Source organism: Pyrgilauda ruficollis, unplaced genomic scaffold, assembly GCF_017590135.1.
Source record: "Pyrgilauda ruficollis isolate IOZ18807 unplaced genomic scaffold, ASM1759013v1 scaffold20, whole genome shotgun sequence".
NCBI lineage: Eukaryota > Metazoa > Chordata > Aves > Passeriformes > Passeridae > Pyrgilauda > Pyrgilauda ruficollis.
Window position 1 is genome coordinate 4,502,530 of NW_024519207.1, and position 15,063 is coordinate 4,517,592.

General features: G+C 39.9%; 1 protein-coding gene across 2 annotated transcripts; it reads right to left on the minus strand.

Annotated features, from left to right (window-relative positions):
- Positions 1-202: 202 nt before the first annotated feature.
- Positions 203-12,039, minus strand: SLC25A30 (solute carrier family 25 member 30). Of its 2 annotated transcripts, XM_041467085.1 has the most exons (11): positions 11,939-12,039; positions 11,273-11,362; positions 9,229-9,307; positions 7,552-7,699; positions 6,843-6,937; positions 6,483-6,568; positions 5,193-5,288; positions 4,192-4,316; positions 3,543-3,681; positions 2,605-2,685; positions 203-1,812 (listed from the first exon to the last, which is right to left on the minus strand). In XM_041467085.1, the coding sequence occupies exons 2-11, from the start codon at positions 11,291-11,293 to the stop codon at positions 1,771-1,773; spliced, it is 912 nt and encodes a 303-aa protein (XP_041323019.1). In that variant the 5' UTR covers positions 11,294-11,362; positions 11,939-12,039; the 3' UTR covers positions 203-1,770. The 2 variants fall into 2 exon arrangements, with proteins under 2 accessions (XP_041323019.1, XP_041323020.1); XM_041467086.1 differs by lacking the exon at positions 11,273-11,362 and having other exon boundaries at positions 11,939-12,007.
- Between the last annotated feature and the right edge of the window lie 3,024 nt (positions 12,040-15,063).

Here is a 15,063-nt window from a genome sequence, read left to right on the forward strand (position 1 = left end):
CTGAGATCCTCAACTACTGTTTCACTGTTTTGTTGCCTTTGGGACTGAGCAGCCAATTCCAATCCATCTTGTCCAGCTGTACCTCTGCAGCTTCCCCACAGACTAACTGGTACAGTGCAGTTACTGTCACTCCAAACTGGCAAACTTACTGAAGTATTAGAAACTTCAAAACTGAAAGCAGCTCTAAGTCACCACACTTTACATTTTAATGCTTTTAATATGCTTGAAAAACATATACTTTACTTACACAGCATACAAAAATATTTACACTTCTTTTTATTAAAGCACAGAAACCGTTTTAAGGGGAAACACTGCACATCAGCATACCCCTATATATAGAAAAAGTTTTACCTTAGGAAAGAAAGTGCCTTGTGCATTTAAAAATTCTATTTGTGAATTCAAAATTAGTAATTTTAAGTGATTACAGCAATTTTGATATCGCAATGAAACTTCTTTAAGTGGAATGCATGATTCTATGAAAAATGTGGAAAATATTAACACAAGGCCACAGAAATCCAAAGCTATGGATCCTGCTTTGCTGCCCTCTGTAAACACAGAAGATCCATCCTACAATTTGCATCTCACACACTCCTTTCTCCTGGAATTCAACAACAGCACTTCAGAAGCTTGATGTAACTGTTGAGTTAATGGCCCTGAAGTTTTGATATACCTTTAAGCCTAAAGGTAATGCTTATAGAAACTTTGGTTGATTTCTACATCAAGCGTTTCCTTGCATGTAACAGCAACTTGAGCATCTTTGGTATATGAAAACATCCACTAGTTCTGGACTTGGGGGTCTTTTTAAAGGAGGAAAGCAGTCTTTATAGCAGATTTACTTTTGGAGGGGTTGGTTCTTGTCAAATAGGCGCCCACATGACAGAGCCTGACTGCTCAGTAAAAAACTGCTCTGTAAAACTGACAGTAACCAGTAGTTCTTCCCAAGGATGGGAAGAGGCATGGAAAGTTTCTCTGCAAGATCAGGAGATGGGCATGAACTTGTTTGAACTTCATTCCTACTAGCAATTTCCATATGAATATGTTTAAGAAGCACTTATACTGAAATCAAGAATTATACATGGAAGAAAAAAAGAAGCTTTCTTCAAGCTATGTAAAACTGTCAACTGTAGCAACCACACTTGCTAATGAAGCTAGATTATTCCCAGAAAATTATGCAGACATCTCAGGACTTAGAACATCAGAAAGCTTCAAAACCAGAAACAGATTTTATACTGCAGTAGTTATTTTGCCAACCTTAAAGCTAGCAAAGATGTCTTGTGACACTTCCAGTTAACTGGAAGCTTTAAGCTATGAAAGCAGGAAAAGCCCAACTCCTCAGTTCTGCTTCTCTTCCCTTACAGAAATACTTTCTTCCTTTACAGAAATATTTTTCTTTTCCTTCCTTTATGGAAATACAGAAGAAAAAAACCCTTTCCTTTGACTCTTATACAACACTCTGCTTTGAGACTCAGATGCACAAAGTTGCATTGTGGATCTTTACATTCAAGAACATTGAAACAGTTGACAGAAGGTATTCCACCATGTTTGGTTCAGTCTGAAAAACAGTGCACATCAGCCACTGAATCACGTGCACAAACCATGGTTACAGGAGCCAGTTTGCCTTGAAATCCCTTCCAGGTTCTTCTCATTCAATCTTGCAGTGATCTCTTCCTTTGGCCAGCAGCTCAGACAATAAAGAGCAAGCACTCAAGACAACTTGCACATTGCTCTAAACTCAGTACATTAAGAGAGCTCTGTACACAGCTCAGCATGTCAGGCATCCAATTTCTTCAGCTGCTCATATGTCAGAAAGAACTGGCACAGATGATTAAGGAAAATTGTTTCCTGTTCATGCAGTTAAAACTGGTCACTTCACTACTGAAGGTTAGCTGCATCTGTGTGCAGCTGTGTTCCACTCCTTGTTCCTTCCTTTGCCATGCTGCAGGTTGGTCACATTTTTACACAATACTAGGCAGAACAATGAAACTTGCTTAACGGCTAGTGATACAAAATACTTTCCCATCCATCTTCCTCAGGATCTTAAACCCAGGACTGTGGAGGCAGTCCTGCAAAAGCTGCCACAAAAATACTGCAAAAGCCTTTAAGAGTCTTTAAACACTTAGCTTTGATGGGCTAAAGAAGGTTTGTTTATTGTAAGAAACATTTCTACCGACCCACTTCCCAGGGCTCTGATCAGCTGGCTTCTGAAACAAAGCCAAAATTGTGAGACTAAGATAAACAAAAAGATTGCATCAGTAACTGCCAACAGTTTCCCCAGTTCTGGAAATAGCCCCCATTCCTAATTCACCTGGTCAACTATGATTAAAACTAGGCTATAACAAAGAAAATGGGCAGGTATGAAACTGGAAGAACAGAAAATTATTTTGCAAGATCATATTTTAGTGTTGACTGTGTGTGAATCAAATTCAATCTGACTGGAAGCAGTTGGCTAAAAAAAAAAACATGTAAACTGCACAATTTTCCATTCATAAAAAAGGGAATATCTGTGCTGATATGACACTTCCCACGCTGACTAATTCTGTAAAAAAACAATACTTGATGTTGTATGGCTAACTTAGTCATTTTGCACACCTATGGAAAGGATACAATGATATTCCAAGGACCAAGTCTTAGCCAGTTTGGCCAAAAGCCTTTATACAGAGCAAAAAAGCCTTCATTCTTCCATGTCTAGGAGAGAAAAAAAAAAAAAAAAAAAAAAAAAAAAACCACACTTATGTAATTCTTTTTTTAGTGAGAAATCCAGACAGCATCTCAGCTAACAAGACTGTACCAGACAAGGGGGTGGCTTAGTTCCTGTAACCTTAATTTATTGTCTGACAGGACAAAGAAATACATTTCATTAGATGTAAACTTGCAGTTGACATTTGACAGCCCCTTGAAATTTGCTGCATGTAAACCTGTAGCTAACATTTGGCAGCCCCTGGAAATATTTCAGTTTGCTTTATGGAGCTCAAATTTCCCTGGACAACGTGACTTGGACTGTTCAATCAACAGCTGGACAGCAACAGCTTACTATCCATTCTTCTCCATGTACAAGTCCATCATGGTCCCACCTCATACCAAAGTTAGAGACTCCAGGAACCAAATCAAAGTAATCAAAATCAGAGGCTGACCTTGCCTCTGGCTGTACTAGGCTTTCCATTATGCAGTAAGCAACACAGAAAACCATCTGTTTCAGAAGATCTTGTCCTTCAAGGGCTGACCTATGAGATTTTAATTTCCTGTCAGCCTGACATAGTATGAAGTTGAACAAGAGAGATTGCTGCTGAGAGCCTTCCTCTCCTCATTCAAGCACCCAAAGAAAGTAAGGTTCTGCAGCAGACACTAACTTCCTTCCTGCCTTTCTGTCAAGACAGTAGATACTTTTCACACTTGAGTGCATTACTGACAACATAGTACTTATAAACATTATGGCAAAAAGCATGTCTAAGTTACTAGGCAAAACAGAACAATTTTGAGTTCCACAGCAAAACCATTGCTTGGTGGCAGCAGTTTCTATTTATGATGATACCTGAACTACTTACCTGTAACAAGCAATCCAAAGTGCCCTTGTAGGCTGAGTGTCCCCCATGGTTTTGGCTTTTCTGATTCATCATGCGTGTTCTTACAACATCAACTGGGTTGGATGCAAGGGCTCCAGCTAACCCACAAAGAAAACTGGATCTAGTAAAAGAAGGGTTTAATGCAACCTGATCTACCATACAGATGTACAAGAAATTCCTCTTCCCACGAAACACACAGTAATAATGACTGTTTAATACTTTTACTAAAAAATTTAAATCAGCTAATGGATGTGAAAAGTTACTTTTCATTTACTATAAAAACATAATTTTGAAAATTTGTTATACAGCCCTTATACACATTATGCTTGGAAAGATGTTTGTGCCCCAGGGAATAATATTTGACTGTAAATTTCTTCTAACCTCAATTTGCAGAGTTGAATGATTCATACCACCCACAAAACAAATTTCCACATTGCAAAAGAAAGCTAATTTGCAAATGCTAAATAAAATTAGCTTCCATGCTACCATTTGAGATGCCATTAGACTAAAAATTGTAAACACATCAGAAGTATATGTACACATCTAGACAGATGATAAAATCTCAATACTCCTTTCCCCTGTAGCAAGAACTAATTACTCATGAGCTATACAACCAGTTACACAAACTTACAGGAAGTGAGTATATACTGTATCTCCCATATGTCCAGACATAATTATGTGCTTCTTGGTAAGGTCATACACTGGCAGCTCTACTCCAACAACAATAGCAGCTCTCTGTGCTGTCAATGATACTCCCTAGCAAAAGAAATTATATAGTTGAAGTTTAAAGTCAACCTTTGTGCACTGTTAGAAATGCCAAGCTCTTATAATACAAAGCAAAACACCACAAATGCGTCAAGAACATTGCAAATTCAAATAAGGCTAATTAGTACAAATGTGCTCCAAAACCACAAATCTGAAATAACATACATCACTTCTCCACACAGAATGGCAACTTCAGATCCTTTAAGTTATTTTCTACCTCTGCTTAACATCAATTCTTGCATCAACAGTCAGCTAAAACCTCAAAACCAGTGTTCTTTTCCTGCTAGCTGAGAAACTGACAAAGGTAAGGCTCTCCAGTTTTCTGTTCATCCTCAAGAAACTTTGTGAGAAAAGCATGCTAATACAAAAACATTCCTATTTTCCAGCTGTTTCAAATCAATTATCCGTTTTGGCTTTTCAGTTGTTACACAGTCATTGACTATAACTGGCCCAAGAGACGACCTGTATGACTGAATATGAGAGTTCCTGAGCTAGAAGGGATGGATGCTCAGCAGCTCCTTCACTTCCAAATGTTCTTTAGCATATGTTTTTTTAAAACAGACGTAGCATACAGATTGAGAGTTGTCATGCAAAGGGTTATTGAACTGTTCCTAGAGCCAGTCACCCTAATTGAACCCTACATTTGTCCTCCCTCTTCCTAGTGGCAGCTAATTACAGCACACAAGGCTGGCTGTAACCCTTCACCAAAAAGCACTGAGACATCAGCAGTGAAGCAGTCATGGCAAATGACAGACATTACACCCTCCACATTTCTGCTGAGAACACTGTAGGAATACATGACATTCAGTTGAACAAGGAAGTGTAGTTGAAGTGTAAGATACAGTTAAAAAAAACCAAAAAACTTGCCTTCCATAATCCTTTAGTGCCTTCCTTTTGGTAGATCTCTATGAAGTTGCCCATCATTCCTCCTTGAATTGTTCTACCTTGAGCTTGCATTCTGATCTGAGATTCATTAGAAGATACAATTAAAAAATAAATACAACAGAAAAAAATAATAAAACTAGATTCAATTATTAAGATACAACTGCAAGTAGTAAATTTCTCTTTAAGTATAAAAGCAAGAGCTGACATTATCACAACTATAGTGCAATCCTTTGCCTTAACTATCCAAATGCAGCTGCTAATTTTGAAGAAGTATGTGGTAGAATTCTTAGCTGCATTGAGTCACTTCTATTTCTGTATGGGTATGCTGCTCCATTTAGATAAGAATGGCAGATGGGTTCTGCAGGATATCCTTTACAGTGTTCTCACAGGAACATGTTGAAATGAAAGGTTAAACAGATTTATGTTTCAGCTACTGAGAACCATGGTCTTCAACCCTGTAGATTTATAAAATCATCCTTAGGAGCCTGTCAAGGTAACTTTCATATACAAGTTGTCAACAAGTGACTTGGTAAGTGGATATAATTTTAGGAAGTAACTAATTGAAGCTACACTTGAAATACAAGCTTATGTTTGAAATGCTACTACATAACCACACCAGCACTATGAAGGACTAAGCTTTTTAGTAGTTTCAGAAAAACGGAGTTTTCTTGACTTCCTTTTCATTAGGAGCAGCTTTGTAAGTCACAAGCTCCACTTTTATAAGATAAACCCATCAACCCTTTCAAGTAACTATGATTAAGCTAACAGATTCTTAAAGAGGTGGTTGTTTCACTAATTCACTTTAAATGACTGAGGCTGGAATGCCATTTCCTTGGAACACAGGTTTGCAAAGCCTCTCTACAGTATTAAGGAATCATATGGCACAAGTAGCATTCACTGGAACTCTTGCCTCTGAACTGATCTTCACCTATTTTGAGCTCCAGCAACATCCAAGTGTAACAGTGTTACCAAGAAGTACAGATGAAATATGCAGTGTGGCTTCCACACAAACACCACAGCATCAAAGTTTTTCTCCCCCACACTCAAAAGTATGTGGATATAACTACCTCCCCAGCCTTCACCTTCCTCATGTATACTTCCAAACAATTAGTATAGACCCCAAGGAGGTTCCAAGAACTCAGGATGTTACTGATTCTTTAGAAGTTAGGAGATGAGAACAAATAGGGTTACAAAACAAATCCTATATTCATCAGGAGACTGTTTTTACTTCAGGAGAGAACTAAAACTAAAAGACAAGCTCTACATAATTACCTTTAAGACATCTGTAGGGTTGGCAATAGATGACGAGATTACTCCCGAAAGAACGCCACACAGAACATTCATCATGAGGGTTTCATCTATTTCACAAACAGAGATTTTAGATGCAGATTTACAAAACTTAAGATGCATTAGGACAGGATGATGCCTCCCCTCATTTGACCAGAGAGAGCCAGTTACAGAAGCCATAAAACCTGCTCTGATGAGTTACCCTTGCTGACTAACTTTGCTCTAACTGTTGTTAGGTGTAAGGAATGTCTTCTTGGTAGACTTGTTGAAATGCTACAGTAAGATGCGAAATGGAATTGGCTTCAAGCACATCAGTCCTCAGTTAAATAGCAAATGACCACTCACCTTCTGGATGCTCAACAAACATTCTTTTTAAGCTCTGGTAAGTGCCTATTTTTATAGTTCCATATGAAGCTTGTCGTAGCATTGCAGGTGCAATCCTGTAAAAACAAGGAACAATAATGTTTATGCTCAAAGTCTCAAACTCATCAGAAAATTCTTCCTAGTGCAGAGATGTCTAGCAAAGAAAGGTTTGCTCATTTAATCACTATAAACAAAAGAAGCTTTGGAGCTTTTTAGGTTTTGGGGTTTTTTAAAATACAGCCTGCAAGAACATGAATGAACTGTAAAGAGGTTATTACTATTAGACCATGCTTCAATTTGTAATCTATAAAATAGCTGGCAGTCTTGTTTGAAATGTAGTTCCCCCACCATCCTGCATGTTTTGAAGAAAAGCATGCTCATTTATAGAAAAAGGAAAATCCAATTTTAATTCTGGAGGGATGAAACAACCATAGCAGCACTGTAGAGAATAAACTTATGCTTAGGTATTTTGTTTCATGTAGGTTTTGTTTGAGTTTGTTTGGTTTTTTTTTTAAATGAAATGCTATGGCAGTGTGCAGCACTGAAGATATCAAAGCTGGGTCTTCCAGCTTCCAGATTAAGGCTAGCCAAATACCTTGCAATCCTGAAGCCCAAAAATTCTCATACAGTGGGCTTATACTTTTATCAATAGACTGTTCATAAGCCATTTCTGCAACTCAGTTAACCTTACCCAGAGTATAAGGCTTTCAACCCTTCTTCTCTGCATATTCTGACCAGTGCATGCAGCATTCCACGGTAGCGGATCTCTTTATATTTGGCATCATTAACTTGACCTTGAACCTGGAGACGTGTTTTGGTCAGATCAATGGGGAAAGTACCTTAAAGGAAAATGAGTGAGAAAATTAATGAAGTACCTACCTAACCAAAGACAACAGAGAATATCATACAAGAAACAGCAACATTTATTATATATCATAATATATGAAAATGCGCCCATGGGAAAGAAGCTTTTCTTACCAAGACTTTCTTTTAAAGAAGTGATTCACATTCTATCACCTTGCTTCTTCTAAAGGTCTGTCAGAGGCCCTGCCTACCTCCTGTGTTCACATTCACTATATTTTCAGGCAACACAGCATTGCCTGGTTGTAAGCAGCCACGCTGAACAGGACTTTGCAATCCCAATCAAGCACTGAGTTTGCATGTGTATTCTACCAACACCATTGAAAAGGATGTCACTGAAAGCAAATAAATTCTGTAGAACACACTATACAGATTCTGGCCTACTGTCTGAAAAAGAAATAGCAGCAGTACCTATTTCTGTTACTGCTTTCCTGTAACCTACTGCTATGTTATGTTCAATTCCTATTCTCCATGCTTCCCTTATGAAAGGATTCAGAAACTGTATCCATCCAGGAACAGGACCACCTCAATATTCCATACTCACCTAAGTACTAACAGGAGCCAGGATTAACTACATCTGTTTAAATAAGTCTTACCAGACAAGCAAAGCTTTCATGAATTGTATGTCTTCCTTAAAAGCTTTTGGTATTATTTGCCATATTCAGTCAAGTCAAATAATGACAGGTTTCAAACTCAAATTTGTACAAATTTCCTAAGTAGAAACCCTTCCCATCGCTGGAACCATTCAAAGTCAAATTGGACAAGGCTTTGAGCAACCTGATCTAATTGAAGATGTCCCTGCCCAAAGCAGGGGGGTTGGATGACCTTCCAACCCAAACTACTCTATGAAAACAAAATAGTAAGTGTAATTGGATACTGCCTCTACTTTACTAGACAGACCTTTCATGCAAGCCCACCACATGCCCAACCACGTCCCGCTACAATGACAGTCCAGATTTCCTTTATTTTCATATACATGCATTTCAAATACAACTCTACATTTAAGGTTTAACTTTAGAGGAGGCCTAAAACATCAGATGCGCTGTCTCACTACAGCAATTATTCTGTGTTGCTCACTATTGAATTTAAGTGTTCAAATCTAAGCAACCACTTACATTCAGGAAAAGATTATTTAAACTGCAACACAGTAAAGCTAGAGAAAAATCTACAAGTTAAGAGCATAACCAATCTACAGCAGCAAAGCAGAAGCTGTATCTACTTATGACCACTGTCTAGGAACAGATCAAACAAACACCAAATAATAAAACAATATAAGGCAAAATATGTGTAGAAAACAAGACTCACCAGGGCTGAGAGTTTACAGACACAAGTGTTCTGACATTGCAACAGAGATAAGAGCAACTCTTCAGTCAGCATTAAGCAAAAAAACTCTGTGCTGCAGACCACCATATACCACTGTGTCACTGGCAGCACGGAACCAAACTTGTTTTACATAGAGACTGTCCAAGTAAAGAAAATCATGTCAACAGTTAAAGCAAACACTTACCACATTCTGCAGTGATTGACGCTAAACCTCCATAGATAAAGGGCTTCCAGTTCAGTGCTGGCATTATTGGTTCCTCTTTCTATGAAAGAGGAATATTTAACACTACTGTAAGTACATGTCATAAATATACATGCTAATACCTAGCAAAAACTTCATGCCTCATCCATTAAAATGGGCCTTTCAAACATGAGTAAAGAGAAAAAAAAAAAAAAAAGTCAAAAAACCGTATTTAATACATTTGACAATCAGAAGAAAGAGAGGAATATCACAGAAAAGCATCAGGGCTCAAATCAGTGTCTGTTATGTATTTGGGCCACCACTCTCCTCACCATGAAAGGTTAAAGCAGGCTATCTCCCAGGCATAATGTTAAGGAACACTGCAATGAATCCTAGGATTTTTACTAAGCTGAACTAGTCTTGACTACATCCTGCAGTCATTACAGAACTTCCTTTTTTTTTTTCAGTTGCCAACATTATTTAGCATGACCTAAGCTGGTACACTTAGAAAATAAGGGTGCATACACCATTTTGCTTCAATTCAGACCTATTTCTGCTGCCAGTGTTCACAATATTCATTCTTGTGAATGTTACATGAAAATTGTCAATTAGTGAATTTGACAAAGTAGTTTTGTAATTAACTCTGGTATATGCTTTGCAAGATGTTAAAGTAATCCAATTAGATAAGAGATAAGAACTTCAAAACCAAACTAGTCCAGCCAATACAAGATTGCCCTTCCCAAAAGCAAGTATGTCTCTCAACATCTTATTTATACCCTTCCTCAAAATATAAATAGTTTTAATTCCCCATTTTCTATGCTATCCCCCTAAACATTGCATTCTACAGTTATTTTTGGCAATTAATTTTAGGGAGAAACTGTACTTGAAAATACTTCCCTTGGCACTTACACTCCCTGTTATTCTTCCCTGCTTTACCTGTAGTGCCTAACTGGAAAATATCACAAATATACCCATTACTTAGCCCTGCCTTTTGTACAGCTGAACTTTCTTTAGTCACTTCCTCCAGAAATGTCAATAACCCAGCACCTAAATGAATTTTCAGAGCTGCAGACACTCAGCAGGCCTGCACAGTTCTGCAGCTCTAGTTTTCCTTTAATCATCTTTAGTTTATGATTGAGCTACCTGGGTCTTCTGACACACTGGGGAAAGAAGCTAAAAATCACACTGTTTCACATACTCAACACCTACATGCACAGAAATCTTTATTCTTTAGACTGTTGCAAAGAACATCATTTAAAAAAAAAAAGAAAAAAAAAAAGGACAAGGCAACTAAGGTCACCCCACTACACTGCCAGAAAGAGTGTAGTACAGAGGTCTGGGCACACAGGCTAGACAATGCCAGCATTTCAATACGAAGAAGGGAGAGCCACATGGATGTGGCACTTCATCAGAGGGAGGCCAGTTCCAGCTCCAAGTTCCTCATAATCCTGTTCTGCCATGATTAATGGCAGATCATTTAATTAGCAGAGACAAAGCCAAGCTCAGTTTGCCCACTATCTGCTAAACACCTGATAATTACTCCTGAGAAACTCATCAAAACTGACAGTTAAGCCCCCCAAACATACTAAAACAAGTTTTCATCTGTCACAAATACTACACTAATAAAACAAAAATAGATCCTTTTTCTGTTCATTTCATATTTCACTCTACCTAGGCAATGAAGGCTACTCACTTTTTCTATGCAATTCTGAGCACGGTCAAATAAAGTTTTCAATTTGTACACAGATTTACAAATACTAGTTGAAGCTTTAATATATAAATAGGATATTCTAATGTAAAAATGTCAGAGCACACTCTTCCTTTGACAGATCCCAAGGTGAAGATCAAGATCCGTACATCTGAAAGGCTTTCAAGTCTCATCTCCTGCCAGTATGCTAAACTAGCCATATGAATCTTTCAGCTTCTAACCTCCAGCCCCCTTCTTCAAGATTTCCATACTTTAGGAAGAAGTATGAAGAAGAAGAAAAAGATAAAGCAAAGAGGTAGAGTTTTTCTCAGGAAGAAAAAAAAAATCAAAAAGACACACCATCCAGTAATTTCGCCCCATGACCTCAGGTGTCTCATTTCCCGCTTATATTCCAAATTCTTGGTTTGCTTCTTAGTCAGAACTTCTTCCCTATATCAATAAAAATAGTAAGTGTCTCCTCAGAACAATTCTGTATCAGCTGAGTGAGTGGCAAACTACTTAAAAAGATAATCCAGCCATCATTATAGAAAACATTAAGGTCTCCACTTTTAAGAGAAAGATATGCTTTTACAAAATACACATTGCCATACCCTGAACATCAACGATGACAGAGGGGATACTCGACCCTAAAGGACATTGGGTTGAATTAATACAGAGATTCATTCACACACTTTCTGCGCTGGTCAGAAGAGAAGTTTCTTTCTTTTAACCACAGCATGACTGGACTAAACCCAAAAGCCCGGGTTCCATGAAAGAACGTATCACTTAAATAACTCGATATTTCCCCGACGGGGAACAGGTTTGAAAAGTCCCACATGGAATTACATATTGGTTTAAAACATCACTAGCGTATTAAGCACACAGAACACTGGAGATTATAGCAGTTTTAACTATTTAAAGCGTATTCGGGTCTAGGGTGGCAACAACTACTACTACGACACACGAAAACTGGTCTCCCACCCTCCAAGACCTGAGGGCGGCAGCAGCCGCTACCTCCCCACTCACCACTGAGCCCTGCCCGAGCCCCGCGTCCTGCCGTGCCGACCCCGCCGCTCCCAAATCCCAGCGCTGCTCCCCGCGGCCGCGGCGGCTTTTGGGGAACGCGGGGCTCCGCCCCGGGACGGGCTGGCCCGAGGGGCCGAGCCAGGAGCGGGGTGTGGAAGGGGAGGATGCAAAGCCGCAGTCGGTTTGAAGGGGGCGCCGAGCCGGCTGTAATTATCCCGGGAAAAGATTAACCACGCTGACCTTGCAGTCAGAGGTCTCCCCCCGCGCTGGCCTTGGAGGGCTGCTGGGCTGGCGGGGCAGGGCGGCATTTTCCATTAGCATTCCTGCCCCCGGAGAATGGAGCGCCTGTGTCGGGTGTTTCAGCTCTCCCCCGTTAACGAGCAGGTCACTCGCCCCTTAGAGTTTTTCCTCACCATTATCTATAAGGACACTGATTTTGCCCCTCGGTTTACGATCCTATGAGCGCCAGCGACACCGCAGCAATACCCGGGATGAGCTTTCCTGAGGCGGCACAGGAACATTTATCTACCTGCTGTGTGGAGGAACAGAAAGGGGCAGGGTGGGCTTAAATAGCTACTTTGCTCTTTAAAATACCCTCTTCAGTATTTTTGGCAGAACAGTTACACGGCTGATTCAGCAGTCATAGTAGTATTACACAGTTCTGTGCCATTCTAACTATGTTTCTTTGCATTACCAGGGCAGAAATTGTGGATTCAGTATGTATGCTTTACATCGCTTTGTTAACACACATCCAGTGACCAGAAGGAAGGGGGCTATCCAAAAGGGCAGGTCTCTCTCAGCCCCTGTACGGGTGGCAGTGACCAGTGCGTGGAGACTGGATGAGAACCAGAAGTAGTCTGGTCCGGAGCCCAGGGCTTCCTGTGAAATAGTTGGAATCAGCTCTTTTGCTGCCCCTAAAGGCAGAGTGTTCTGGCAACTCGGTGCTTTCTGTTTCTGACTGAAGAGCTGCCAGGAGTGCTTGTAGGGACCTACCCCCACGGTGCAGCCCTGCTGCCGCTGTCAGTCGGCTGCCTCGCAGGCGGATGGCATGCCTTGCCCCGGAAAGGGCAAAATCCCTGCGGGATTGCTCCCCGCGCCAATCTCAGGGCAAGGCTGGAGGCTGAGAACCTTTATTTAAGCTTACTGGCTGGTGGAGAATGGGGGTGACACCCGCTCAGCCCTAATTAAGAAGCTGGATGTTGCTTTGCATGCAATCCTCAATAAAGCATAAGGAATCCAAAATTTGGGTTCTGGTATGCTGCAAGTACTTCATACAATGAAAACAGCTCTCTAAAGCAATCTGAGTGTATTACAGACTTCCCACAAATGTTACATTTCAGTTGTTAAAGGATGGGTAGCCTACAAAGCTGGTGCTCTAATCACAGTGTTGCAAAGTCGTCTTTGCAGGTAGACTTCACAGAACCTAGCTACAAAGTCCCACCTCAGAAATAGTATTCACTTTCTAACCCCCTTCTGAAACTCTTAGTACCTGGCTAGTACTTTACAGGTTTTATATCTACAGCAAGTAGATATAAGCATGATCTTAATTCAGATAAACTTTGAATGGTTTCTTTATTTCTTTTTGCACAGAGATCATTTGGACTGATTCTAACCAGTGATTTTGCACTTCGGTGCAGCCGCTTCAGTTTTCTGACTTCTCAAATTTCTGCCTCCTTTTAAGAAGAACTTTAACTCCACTCTGATCTTGAGTTGGGCAGCTCCTTCTGTAGGCAGATGGGTTTTATTACCTCTGATGAAAATCAGTTCCTGCTCACATGTTATATCTTGCACCCAATCACATTTCTTAGTTTCTTAACAACCTAGATGCTAGTTCCCAACTGTGTACTTCTGAATATAGAAGAATTCAGGTTAGCTCTTGTTACTGCTGGTGACTTTGCATGGGTTCTCTGAATAACGTCTTCTGTTGTATTCTCAACCCAATTCATACTACGTATGAGGTACGTAATGCTTTTGTCAACAGACAGTGGACTACTTTTGGCAAGCTGCCTTGAAGCTGGCATCTGCGTCATACCATCACTGACTGAGGTGCTCAGCATCTTTCCACATGTGCTACTGATTACACAGTCTGACAACAGTTTTATCTAAGCACCAGTTCATTTCCAAGGGGCTGTGCAGGGCTACAGTTTAATTAATTAATTCCCAGACCCCTAAGCTTATTGCTCCTAAATTTCCTCACACTTCTTTTGGATTTTTTTTTTTTTTTAAAGCAAAAGAAGACAGCCCTCATACCATTTTACTGGGGAGATCTGCTCTTTTTGCATTTATTCCTGTTTTGCTATTTGCTGCTTAAAATGGAAAATCATTTCACTTCTGGTCTCTATAGTGGTGAAGACAGGTCTGCCAAGTCTCCTACTGCTTAAATGAATAGTTAGTGGAGAGACACAGCTGGCTACAGGTATTGTTCAAACTGCCTTGTCATTTTGTTGCTAGCTGTAACCACTGGAGGGTTAGCTTTTTCCCTTGTCAACTTCCACAATTATTAGTTACATAATTGATTTGCATTTTTCATGTCCCATTGGCTGAGTGATGAAAGCAAGCCTAGGACATTGGAGTCAAGAGCTCCCTGCCCTGGCACAGCCTCCTCACCTTCAATTGTTTGCACTTTCCCTCTGAGGAGCATTTAATCTGACCCTCAATCATACAGCAGATGACTTTGCTGGGAAAGTAGACACTCAGTGTGCTATTGGCATGTGTAAAACTGTAAGACATAAGAAGTAGTACTTCCATTGTGTTTGCCAGAGGCAAAGCCTCAGCCTGAAGCACCACATCCAGTTATGTGTGGTGCATTTCAGGAGGGCTGTACTGAAGAGCTAGGAAAATAAGGCTAGGAATACAAAACACAATCTGTAAGGAAAAATTGAAAGAAACAGTCTTAAAAAAAGATTAGTATAACATAATCTTCAAGACTGAAAGTTATCCATAAAGAGGAATTTGATTATCTGTTCTCCACCACTTATATTAGACATACAACAGACTTTCTAATGGTGTGGACAGTGCTAGATGAAAATGACTATGGAGTTTGCAGTACCTTCATCATCACCAACTTTTAAAAACTGTTAGGCAGCTGTTTTTGAGACATAATTACAATCTGGGTTACCCAGACC